The sequence below is a fragment of the Prionailurus bengalensis genome, chromosome E4 (genome assembly GCF_016509475.1).
Source record: "Prionailurus bengalensis isolate Pbe53 chromosome E4, Fcat_Pben_1.1_paternal_pri, whole genome shotgun sequence".
NCBI classification, from domain to species: Eukaryota; Metazoa; Chordata; class Mammalia; order Carnivora; family Felidae; genus Prionailurus; species Prionailurus bengalensis.
In genome coordinates, this window is record NC_057360.1 from 4,343,377 (window position 1) to 4,356,215 (window position 12,839).

Genomic DNA, 12,839 nt, shown 5'->3' on the forward strand with positions numbered 1-12,839 from the left:
AGTTCTTACAGTTGAAGCAACTTAACTAACGGTTTATTTTCAAGATCCTTTCCCCCTTTCGGGTTCCAAATTAAGGGCAGAACCCCGCGCGCGCACACACACACAAAAGTGAAAAACCGGGAACCGCCCTTTTCAGCGTGGTTTTGAAACCCAGAAGGAGGAGACCACCCCACCTCCCGAGACCTTCCGCGCAGCGCCATTTGGAAGCAACTTGGCTGAAAATTCGGATCTTTTGTGAGTCACTCTCTGCCGACGGTGTAAGAATCCGCTGCGGGCTCTGATTATTTCCGTTATTATTGACTTAAAAGAATAAAACAGCTTAAAAGAAATAAAGCTTTAAAAAAGAAAGCTTAAAAAGCAAAACATTTCTCAGACTCCCACGTTCGTGCTGCTTCGACACAATCCAGGAAAAACAGTGAGGGCAGGATTTAAAAGCCAGCCCCCCCAGACTGTTAGGGGGATAAACTTCTGTTATGAATTTTAAAGGTCTGGATCTTCTCATCCGTCTCCTAATCCCTTGTTTCCTTCTTTGAGAAACTTTTCTAAACGGAAGTGCTGGCCATGTCACGAGCCCTTCGCTGAGAATCAGTCCCCACCCCCACCCCCTTATGACCCTGGCTGGTTTCGGGAGAGACTGGGGCTGCTGCTGGTCTGTCTCCAGGGGCACCCAGTGCCCAGCACATGGGGCCAGTGTCTCCAGACTCCCAGGCAGGAGCCAGCACAGCGAGCAGCCAGGGCTGACAGTCAGAGCCTTGCTGCCTCGTGGAACCACAACCCCAGGACGGGGTGGATGGTGAGATCTCAGGCCAGGGGGCAGGAGGAGGGGCAGGGGCAAGTCTCCAGGCTCAGCTGAAACTAAAGGCGAGGGCAGCCAGAAATCTAAGCAAACGAGTGATACAGCACCACGGATGAATCTCAGATGCCAGACACAAAAAGCCGCATGGGGATCACGTGATTCCATTTATGTGCTGTTCTGGGTAAAGGCAACACTAAAAGGAGAAACACGGATCAGTGGTTGTCAGGGGCGAGAGGTGGGGGGAGGGACTGTCCAGAAAGGGCAAAGAAAGAGCTTTCTGTGCTGGTGGCTTTGTTCTGTCTCTGACGGTCGTGTGCTTACGCAACCGTACTGATTTGCCAAAACGCCTCTAACAACACACAAGAGGGGCAAGTTTTACCGAATGTAAATCAGACTTCTTTAAACCTGAAGTAAAATAACAGCTGGGGGCGCCCGGGCGGCTCAGTCGGTTGAGCGTCCGACTCTTGGTTTCGGCTCAGGTCATGATCTCCCAGTTCGTGGGACTGAGCCCCGCATCGGGCTCTGTGCTGACAGCAGGGAGCCTGCCTGGGATTCTCTCTCTCCCTCTCTCTCTGCCCCTTCCCCCCTCACGTGTGCACACACACACCCTCTATCTCTCTCAAAATAAGTAAATAAACGCTAAAAAAAAATTAGCAACAATTAAGGAGGAGGAGCCATGGCAGAAGACTGAGCGAGCAGAAGCGTGGAGATTAGGGAAGGATAGAGCCTCCACTGGGGGCGGGGAGAGAAGTCCTCAAGACCCAGCTCCAGGCTACTGGTTTCCATGTCTTGGTCAAGAAGACTCGTGGAGGACTCGGGAAGCCCTTCCACGGATCCCAGTTGGATGCCTTAACTCCAGGCTCCACCGAGAATCAGGTTTGTTGATGGTCTCTGTGTTAGCCGATTAGCTTCACAGTTTCCATGCACTGGGGTTCATCTCCTACTCGGGGCTCTTGTTTGTTTTCCGGGGACCCAGGTCCTTGGGGCAATCATTCAGAGGGCACAGGGGGACCAGCTGCCTGTGCTTCGAAAGCCCTCAGATGTGGCCACGGAGAGGCTTTGAAGCTGCTGCTCGGCCAGCCTAGCGGCTCACACTGCCTTGCGAAGTGCAGTGAGGTCCACGGACCCGGGGCCCACGGCCCAAGAGCCCATCTGAGATACTCCCCAGTGTGTGGAGCGTGCACGACCTGGCAGGCAAAGGGGAGAACATGGCACCGAGGTCAGTGCTGGCTTCGAATATGTAGCCCATAGGGGTCTGGGCTCCTGGCAGTGACGCTCCCCACAGGGCAGGGCCTGGACCCTGGGCTTAGAAGAACGTCACTGACCGGCATCACCCAAGGGACGAAGGCAGCCAGAATCTGGTTCGTTCTAAAAAAGTCTGGTTTCTAGATTATTTTAAAAGCACGCCTTTGTTTCTTCCAGCTCCACAGAAGGAACTCAAGCTAATGATTAATAACATATCATCAGGGTGCCTGGCGCATAAATATCGGGCTTTCATGAAAAGCACCTGTACAGGTTGCGAACAAAAAGATAGTACTAAACGGCTGTTTTTCCGCTTCAAGTTCTCGCTCACCTTCCCCTGGCAGTAGTTACATTTGTAAACGACCTTCGCCCCCGGACAGCTCAAAAGTGAACCGCAGTCCAGACTCGGCGTTTGTCTGGAGCTCCAGGTGAGCAAACCCCATACCAGTGGAATCGTACCCTGCTTAAGAAAAAAGGGTCAGGGGGCGCCTGGCTGGCTCAGTTGGCAGAGCACGCGGCTCTCAGTCTCAGGGGTGTGCGTCCGAGCCCTACGTTGGGTGCGTCGCCCACTTTAGAAACAAAAAGGGTCACGGTGGCCCTCGACGGCGGGTCTCTTGCTGGGTGGAGATGGGGTCACTTACTTCCTCCTTTCCCGCTCTTCTCCATGCGGTACTGGTAGATGTGTAGCGTGAAGAGCATGTGCGAGTTGCGGTGGCCTTCTTCGTCACAGTCCTGCTGGCTGCCGCGGCGGGAGGCGATGGCAGCATCCAGGAAGAAGGCGGCCTTCTCCGCCGTGGGTGCCCGCAGCTCACTCTGGTTCTGCAGCTGGAAGACACAAGCCGAGAGCTGAGGCCCCAGCCGGAGGAGGGCCGGCGTGCCGCCCGCACCTGGCTCTCTGTTCTGCGGAAAAGCCGCGTGCCTCTCGAAGGCCGAGGGTCCTTCCGGAACAACGGCCTGTACTCACCTGCAATTCCCAACCAATCCATTTCGGGAAGTCCATAATGAGCCCACGTATGGCACGGAACGTAGGTTCACAATTTAAGTAATAGCAGGTGTGAATAGCAAATGGTTGTATCCGAGTGAACGGCAGGGAGCAGGGGGCCCAGTCTGATCTCTGCAGAGGATAGTAAACTCCCCCCCGCCCCGCCCCCGCCTCAGCTACCCACCCACCCAAGAACACACGAGGGACGTGATCTCAGGATCTTTGCATCCTGATCTCTAAGATTAGAACGTCTGGGGGCCCCTGGGTGGCTCAGTCAGTTAAGCGTCCAACTTCGGCTCAGGTCATGATCTCACGGTTTGTGGGTTTGAGCCCCGCGTCGGGCTCTGTGATGACAGCTCAGAGCCTGGAAAGCCTGCCTCGGATTCTGTGTCTCCTTCTCTCTCTCTCTGCCCCTCACCCCCTCACACTCGGTCTCTCAAAAATAAGAAAATAAACACTAAAAAAATTTAAAAAAAAAGATGCATGAAAACACCCAACATACTTGACTGTCTCATCTCTACTGTTTATCTTTAATCCCTAAATTCATGCTCATGGTACTTATTAACTAAGAAAGCATCATGGGCCACGTGTCCTAATCCTATGAGATCCCTTGGAAATCAGAGTAAACCTTAATGAGAACGATAGTATCCGAATTTGACTAGCACCCCTTTTTGGGGGGGGGTAGAAAAGGAAACATCTCGTTTATTCAAAGAAATGGTTTGCGGTATGTGCCTTGGGGTCGGTACACATTCTGACACTTTCCTATCCCGACTCTGACTGCACTTGTAATTCTGAACTCTGAGGGCTGATCTTGGCACCTGGGACCTTCAAAATCCCCGAACTTCAAAGAGAGACTCTGGGGTGTTTGAGGTCACCGTTTGAATGATTATGGCAGAAAAAAAAGGTAAAGGGTTTTTTGAGATTTTTCGACACGAAGAGTTAAAATGAAGAGGCTGTTGATCTCTTCTTAGCCCTCAGTTAACCAGGTCCTTCACCCAAGTGGGGGCTTCACGGGCAGAGTTATTACAAAAGGCAACAGAGGCCACAGCATATTTGAGCATCCAGGTAATTCTTGGAGAGACAACAGCAGGAGAAGTGACACTGATTTCTGTCACAGGTGCTGTGATGCTTCAGAAGAGTGGTTCTCAAAGTGAAGTGTGCTCCCTGGACCAGCAGCATCGGCGTCACGTGGGAACTTGCTAGAAATGCATGTTTTGGGGATCTATCCCAGGCTTCCTGAATCGGAAATTCTAGAGGGGGAGCCCGGCACCCTGTGTTCACAAGTCCTCCAGGTGACTGAGAAAGACTACAGTTTGAGGACCGCTGGATTAGGCTTTGAATGACCAAGTGGTTTGGATTCTGATTAGATTCCACATCCAAGTGGTATCTGATGCCTCTATTAAAACTACCAATGGTAGGGGCGCCTGGGTGGCTCAGCCGGTTAAGCGTCTGACTTCAGCTCAGGTCACGATCTCGCGGTCCGTGAGTTCGAGCCCCGCGTCGGGCTCTGGGCTGATGGCTCAGAGCCTGGAGCCTGCTTCCGATTCTGTGTCTCCCTCTCTCTCTGCCCCACCTGCACACACACACACACTCTCTCTCTCTCTCTCTCTCTCAGAAATAAATAATAAAACATTTTTAAAAATAAAAAAAAAGAGGCATGGCAAGAGATGATGCTGGAAAGGTAGGCAGGGGTCGTGTAGGACCTCACAAATCATGAGGAGGTTTGCAATGGGGGATTCATAACAGAAATGGAAGGATCTGAGGTGCTTTGAGCCGGGGAAGAACACGGCCAGGTGTGAACAGATGGGTGCAACTTGCAGGGAACCTCGCCCGAGAAAACGATCCCACCGGGGATGAGGCAGGCACTCATCAAAAGGAACACTTATCAGAAAAAAACTAGGAAATAAAGCCTTCTGGAGATTGGAAGGGCAGATTCTTCTGGATATGAACCAGGCGCACTCCACCTGCTGTCAGCCGGCAAGCGTGAGACGCACAGAACAGGCACCACCTCCCCGCGAAGGTGGACTGGAGCCTCTCTTGGCTTCCACGGTTCCAGCAATTATTTCATGGTTCTAATTAGAAAGTGGTTATTAGCGTTTCCTACGGCACTACTAACCCAGCTGTAAACCAGTGCCAGAAACACAGTTTATAGAGCCGTAAACAGCGCCAGTAACGGCTGGAGCTATTTGTGCAGAGCAGTAAATATTTCGGCTTGTTGTTACACAAAAGAAAGACTGTACTTTCTTTTTTTTCTTGAGAGGGGGCGTAAAGAAAGTGAATTCAATTTGCCCCCGAGGGCTCCGATAATTGTGGCTGCTGCTCACTGTCAGTTAGATCCAAGGTACAAATATTTAGGTTAGGGGCCGATGGCCCTGCAGCCAGCTGCAGGCCGTAAAGTCCCCGTCCACCTGTAGGTAAACATTCACGAGCCTCCCCCGTGTGCACGTGGAGTGAGTCACAGGGGAGCCTCCCCAGCGAGGAGCCACTCTGGACCCCTCCCCCTCCCCCACACTGAGCTCCAGAGCCAATCACCTGCGTGCCGCAGATGGGGTCCTCGCACAGGTACACGCCCGGGGACTGGCCGTCCTGCAGGCTGCCCGTGGCCACCTCGGACAGCAGGTCCTTCAGGTTCTCCTCTTTGCCCCACACTTCCACGGCTGAGATCCGCACCGAGAAGCGGGCTCCCGTCTTTTCCTTGCGTTCGTTTATCAGCTTGAAGAGCCAGGAGATAGCACAGGGGATGATGCCAAGGTTCTGCATGGAGTCGTCCTTTCCGATCATGGTGTAGGATTTCCCTGGGGGGGGGGCGAGGCAAGGCAGGAACACGGCTTGAGTGTCCCCCTCCACAGGGGAGGTGGGGGGAGGGAAGGAAGGAGAGGAAGAGGCAAGGGAAGCGGTAAGCCTTTCCCGGTACTACGCGCTAAATGGCTGTAATAAAGAACGTGAGCGCCCAGACAGGATGAAGTCACGGCTCCCCTCGAGGAGGATCCCACACCATCCGGTCGCTGCACTGTCTCACACGCGGTGGGAAGGCAGGCATCTTTCAACGCTAGGACGGCCCTTTTTATCACCACCCCACAGATTAACTGCACATACTTACACTTTATATCCTTCCTCAAGTTCAATGCTGTGTCTCTTTTTATAGCATGAGCAAATTCTATTAAGCTCTGGGTTGCTGCTTTGATCAGAGATCAAGAGGACAGAAGTGAGCTGAAATGAGTTTTCTGTCCCGGCCTAGAACCGGCCTCCCTCCCTGCAAAGGGGTGCTTTGGGAGCACCCCAAATTACTGACTTGGAAAGTGAGGCCTGCCGAGCCGAGGGACACAGGCCAGGAGTACGAAGGCACCCTGAGGGGGTCCAATCATCCAACCCCCTGGCCGGGTGCTCCCCCGGTCCCCTGACCCGCCTGTCCTTTCTCGCTCCGGCACAGGCCAGAGGCTGGGAGGCAAGGTCAGCTGTCAGGTGCTCCCCAGATAGGTCCTGACACGGTTCTGGGCTTTCCCCGGAGGGCTCCATCCACCGCCCCGAACCCAAGAGCCCCTGCTCCGCGCGGGTCCCTCCTCTTGCTGGCTCTCTGGGCCAAGTGGGAAGAACCCCACCCCGTTTCCTAGGTGACTGGGTCTCCACTCGGGACGGGCATTGCATTTTAGCAGCAGGAACCGTTACTGGTGACTCTTCAGTCCAGGCAACCGCCTTCCATCTGCCGACGCAGACCCCGGGACCCGCGCCGGAGCACGGGCTGTGTGATTCGGAACACAAACAGCAGAGACAAGCACGGCTCTCACTGACCCAGCTTGGCGTGGCCGAAGCAGAAGACGCAGCCGTCCGCCCCGTTGACTACAGACTGGATCACCTCCGCCACGGTTGCAGCACACACCTCGGCCTGGCGGACACAAGAGGGGACACGTGCAGTGAGTGGACCGTGAGCAACGGCGGGGGGAGCCCGCCGCCCCGGGGCGCTACGGACGGGTCAGGCCGTGAAGGAGTTCCCGGGCCGCTCGAAACCGTCCGGTGCCTCTGCCTCTCGCAAGCCCGAGCCTCACACACACCGCCCGCAAACCACCCTTCTGCTGACTTGCAGCCCGTTCCAGCGGCCGCCTCCGCAGGCCAGGCAGCAACACGCTGGGATGAGAGCACAGCCCACGGCGTTTTCATGGACCTCGTGGCCTTCCTGATCTGCCCTTCTGGGCTGCTGGACAAGGCATTTAGACTTTCCACTGGCCCTCCGCTAACTGGATCCTTCCTTCACTCACACACACACACACACACACACACACACACACACACAGCATAGAATTGGACCAAGCTTGTTAGTGGGAAAAAGATGACATAGCATTTCAAGAAAATGACCTTGGGAAACGTTGCATTTCTCACATAAGCAGGGGCCTGGTGATCTACATCGACTTTCTCTCCCAACCTCCCTCCTCGTTCTTGAGCCACGTCCCCTTCTCTTCAAAACCAGCCCTTTCTTTCTCTCTGGGCAGATACAATGTACAGTGTCAAAGGCCCCTCGTCAGCGTGTTATAATGGATGCTCTTCAGCCTGCTGTGTCTCGTCTGCCACATGACTCTCAAGTCCTCGGAGGGGGCCAGGCTTCTGAGAACTTTCGGTATTTCCCCATTAACACCCAATAAGCTACCGCTCCTCAAACGACAAGAACTCAGTACATTTTGTGGCCTGACTTGGGACATCTGGGAACTCTCTGGGTAGCATCTGAGGCTTCCAGGAGGACAAAACAGTGCACTGTGTGCTGTCCCCTTCCTGCCAGAGTCCGAACTTAGGGATGCACTCAGAGGCGTGAAACACCCGGGCTCTGCGGTCGGCGGGGCAGCGTGCCTCCCGGTGGGAATCCAGTTTTCAGCTCCAGGCTGCATGAGTACAACGGGTGTGAATACTTGGAAATCGATTTTGTCTCCCAAACCCAAACTGAAAAACCATACTCCGCCCCCACCCCGCTGTCTGCTCTGGTGGTGCCTCAACAACTCTGCCGGGGGCTCCTCCTGGACTTAGGGGGAGGGGGGGGCAGGACAAGGCTGCCATGGGGACCATAGGATCTGTCACACCTCCAGGACCTAGGCAGCGAGAGGGTGGCTCGAAGCCCTGAGACTGAGGCAGTAGAATATTCTTTTTAATGTTTATTTATTTATTTAAGGTGTCGGGGGGGTGGGTGGGAGAGCACGCACGCAAGCGGGGGAGGGGCAGGGAAAGATCGAGAGAGAGACTCTAAGCAGGCTCCTTGCTGTCAGCACAGAGCCCGACCCAGGGCTTGAACTCACGAACCGTGAGATGAGGACCTGAGCCAAAGTCGGAGGCCAGTCCACTGAGCCCCCAGGCGCCCCGAGCAGTAGAATCTGGAACTCCCCATGGGCACCTCTGCAGAGGGGGGAGAAGTTCTTGCTGCATGAACTCTGCCTCCTTTGGACATGAAGTGAGGAGGGGAGCCAGGGGGCTCACAGCCCCACCTGGAGCCAGCCACCAAATAGACGAGGGCGGCAGGGAGAGAGCTGGTTGTGTGTGGACCAGAATCATCTGTGCAAAGGCCAGTGGCCACAGGAGACACGGGAGTGGCCTCACGGGGCTCCCCTTGCTGAATTCCTGCAGTTCCAGTGGTCAATGACCTGTCCATCTCGTATTGTTAGTGGTTGACAGTGGCCCCTGGGGGCCCCCTGCTGCCTTCTGTCTGGGGGGCCCAGAGAGGCAGGGAGCCTTCCCTAGCACAGACGCGGGCAGCAGGAAGCCTCCACTTACCCACATGCTGGAGTCCTCCCCACCGCCCTTCCTGTGAGGGACTGAATGTGTGCCCCCAAAACTGCTATGTTCAAACCTGACGTCCAGGGACAGCTGTGGGGCTCAGTCGGTTAAGTGTCCAACTCTTGATTTCAGCTCTGGTCATGTTCTCACGGTTTGTGGTTTCAAGCCCTGCATCAGGCTCTGCGCTGACAGTGTGGAGCCTGCTTGGGATTGTCTCTTGGTCTCTGTCTCTGTCTCCATCTCTGTCCCTCCCTGCTTTGCTTGCTCTCTTTCAAAATAAATGAATCAACATTAAAAAACAAGAAACCTAACATCCACTGTGATGGTATTTGGAAATAAGCCTTTGTGGGGGGGGGGGGGCGGTGAGTAGGTCATGAGGGTGGAACCCTCATGAACGAGATCAGCGTTCTTGGGGAAGATGCCCCAGAGAGCTCCCTCACCCCATTCAGCGGGAAGACAGCTGTGAATTGGGAAGGATTTGGTCTTGGACTTTCCAGCCTCCAAAACTGTGGGAAAGAAATTTCTGTAGTTTATAAGCCCGCCAGTCTGTGCTGTTGTGTTACGGCAGCCCAAACGGACTAAGACACATTCCCACAGCCAGACCCAGCGGAGGTCTGCCCCGGAGGGGGCAGCTGATGACTGCCAAGGCCACCATGGGTCCTAGGGAGGGTCCACCAGGGCAGTGAGGAGCAAGGACTGTTCCAATCATTGCTTAGCCGATGTCCCGAGAGACTGAGAGAAAGCCAAGCTCATAACCGCCTGGGACCTCCCTGGTGACTGCAGCTCATGAGCCCACTGAGGACCTGAGAGCAGAAGCCACCGCGTCCAGTTTCCTGCTTTCCTGCCTCGGAGGCTCAAAGGGTGCTCACCTCTCGGGTGCTGAGGCTGACCATGACTGTCATCAGTGATGACACGACAGGCAAAGATAGCTCACAGTTATCGAATACTCGCCACGCTCTGGCTCTATTTCGAGCATCTCGTATGTATCGGCTCAATGAATCACATTGATCTGGGTCTGTCTTCAGCTTACAGATGAGGAGGCTGAGGCTCAGAGAGGTGCAGTGACCCGCCCAAGGACACACTGCTAGTAAACAGCGAATAAAATGGCGGGAGGTCAGAGATGCAGGACAGAGAGATTACGGGGAGGAGAGCAGGAAGCGAGGTCTGCTCAGGGAAGGGACTACGGAATGAGAGGCTGCATCTTTGAGCCTCAGTTTCCTTGCGCAGGATGTGAACATGGCAAAACTTCCCTCTTTTACAGCACAGACTCCGAGAAGAGTCCAGTGGGTTAATGTATATGAAACTTCCCGAAAACCACAAATTGAATAGAGAAATGCAATGCATTATATTATTGGCGAATTTAACAAAAGAGAAGCTTCCGGAAGCGAGTGTGACAGTCGCGTGGAGCCCCGTGTGAAATGTAAGCAAACGTGAGCAATTAAAAATGGCTCTTTTCGGGAATAAATCTAAAACTCATTAACAGCCCGCACTTCATTTAGGGTTTGCTTTGGAATTTCTGCAACTTGGGGAGGACCGCTTCAGGAAAGTTTTAACTGTGTTAATTACATTACGTGCAGGCCATTTATTAGACACGATGTCAGGTTTAGATTAGTGAGCTGGGTGGTACCACACACACACACACACACACACACGCGCGCGCGCGTGCGTGCACACAAAAGTCAGAGAGAAACTATCGAACTTCTTTGTATTCTCTCTCTTCGTGGTGAAACTCTTTGGGGAAACCATGTGCCCAACTCGGGAGCCTGTAACACGCACTGTGTGTCTGTGGTATGATTCCGGGGCCCGTGTGAGTATCCTCTCTTCTATACTCGGATGCAGCGTCGGAAACAAACAGGAGCTGTGAGCACCCTTGTCCTCAGGCTCCGCTGCAGGCATTGGCCACCCCGAAGCACCCTGTTTTGTACGAATCCTGGGAAGGGCCAGCCGGAAACGCATCCGAAGATGCAGCCGTCTGATGCCAGGACGCAGGCGAGGCAGGTCACCGCACACCTGTAACCTGGGTGACCGGAAGATTCAGCCGTGCCGATTCACTGCAGATGAACTGCACCAGATGGTGTGACCGAATCTTCCAGTGGACATCTGTTCTTACTGGGATTGGCTCCAGGAGCTCCGGTCCAGGAATCTTGGCACTCTGGGCCCCCAAGGAGCCTCCAAATTATACTCGGAGCAGAACGGCCATAACTCTCCACACTCCCTGTGTGTGTGTGTGTGTGTGTGTGTGTGTGTGTGCGTGTGCGTGTGCGTGTGTGTGTGTGTGCGTGTGCACGCGCCCCTTGCAGGGTGACTTTGCAGTGCCACCACTCAAGAGGCGGGGTCTCTTCCCACCCCTCAGATCTGAGCCAACCGAACGCAGCAGAAGTCAAGCCTTGTCAACGCCAAGCCTAGCCTCGGGAGGCGTGTGTACTTGGATCATTCCACCGCCGTGAGCGCAAGCCCCGGAGAGCCTGCTGCTTGAGGAGAAACAACGCGGATTCTACACCAGCCTAAAGCCAGGCAGCCCCCAAACATGGGATAGACACGTAAGTGCGCCAAGCTAGAAATGGAAGAACGCTCGGCCGGACCATAGATTAACAAGGAATAATAAATGCTCGTTGGTTTAAGCCCCTGAGTTGTAACGCATCACCAGCTAACTAATAGGACGGCTGTCCCTCGCCTCTCTTCTTCCCCTCTACTCCACCTCACCGATTCAGGCCGCAGGACTGCATGTGAGCCTCAGCTTCCCTGCCTGCCACACCAATGCCTCACTAGGACTTGCCCCCCATAGGGCCCTAGAACTCTGCCTGATTCAAACCCAGCTCCTCGACACACCCAGGAGCCCAGGCAGGCGTGGTGTTCTTAGCGGACCCCACGCGTCACCATCTTCACGCTGTTGTTCCTAAAATTTCCGCTTCTGTCTTCCAGTCCCTGCTTCTGTAAGCCATCCGCGGACTGGCGCCCTCCTCCGCCCTCCTCCTTCTCTCCAAGGATGTGTTGTGTTGAAATCCTGGCACCATGATGCCACCCGAGGCCTGACACCGATAATTCAACGGGACCGAACTATTCAACGGAGCTCCCACGGGTTTCCACAAGTTGTACAGCCGGAAGAACTGACACGTCAGAACACTCCGGAAGACACCCTCCCAGCTCACAGGTCCTGGTGGACGGGGAAGGCTTCTTGGAACCAATCAACACTGCCTGAGCCTGTGGCTGGGGACGGTGGGAGGGGCCACACCCACCTGAGAAGCATCTTGAGGAAACACGGCATCGAAGGCAAACATCTTAGGGGGAACTTGGTTGCCTCTCTTCTGGAAGACGTTTTGACTTCCGCAGGTCAGGGGGTCATACAGGGTGATCTGCTTCTTCCGCGGGTCCACCTTTAAGAATGAGCTGGATTCGGAGGTGTCGCGGGCCAGCGTGGAACAGATGCGAAGCATGACTTTCACCTGCAGGAAACAAAGGCGGGAAATGACGTGCAGTGACGTCGTTGGATACTTTATGATGGGGCACCCTCTATGCACTCTGGGGACACGAGCATCCACCGCGGCAGGGAACCTTCTCATGATGACACGGTGACACGGGTTAACGACATAACCTGGAAATAATAACGACATACCAGGAAAACTGACCTGTTTGTAACTACCAGGTGGCATGTTTTGCTATGTCCGTTACTTTCTTACAGAAACGGCACATTGTGTTCTTTATCTTCTTATTAATATAAACTGAAAATTAACTGTATGCTGGTGGGCCAGTCACACAGGCGAACAGGCAACCTGGATGGCCGAGGTTTGGGGGCTGGCGTAATTCCCTGGAAGAGGACTCCTCACAGATCGATAAACCACAGACATAAACGTTAGCTCCATAATTTACTCCTCGCCTCCGCTCATCAGGACTCTCGGAGACAAAAACCCACAGTTATTAGTGTCATCATTAAAGGCTTGTGAAATGGCCTGTTTTTAATGGCCAGCATTTGAAATGTGTTCCAAGGAGCAACGGTGAAAAAAGATTCGTTCGAAACGTGTTATTTGGGATCCCATTAAGCGAGTGCACAGGAGTTGTCATTTCAGGGAA

At 54.2% G+C, this 12,839-nt stretch overlaps 1 protein-coding gene across 2 annotated transcripts in view; it reads right to left on the bottom strand.

Moving 5' to 3' along the window:
- Positions 1-12,839, bottom strand: part of KIF26B (kinesin family member 26B) — a 472,500-nt gene that overhangs the window by 79,067 nt on the left and 380,594 nt on the right. For both annotated transcript variants that reach the window (XM_043569394.1, XM_043569395.1), the window contains 4 exons: positions 12,008-12,214; positions 6,810-6,903; positions 5,553-5,815; positions 2,680-2,863 (listed from right to left, as the gene is read on the bottom strand). In XM_043569394.1, coding sequence (XP_043425329.1) covers positions 2,680-2,863; positions 5,553-5,815; positions 6,810-6,903; positions 12,008-12,214 — 748 coding nt within the window. The remainder of the gene's footprint in view (positions 1-2,679; positions 2,864-5,552; positions 5,816-6,809; positions 6,904-12,007; positions 12,215-12,839) is intronic.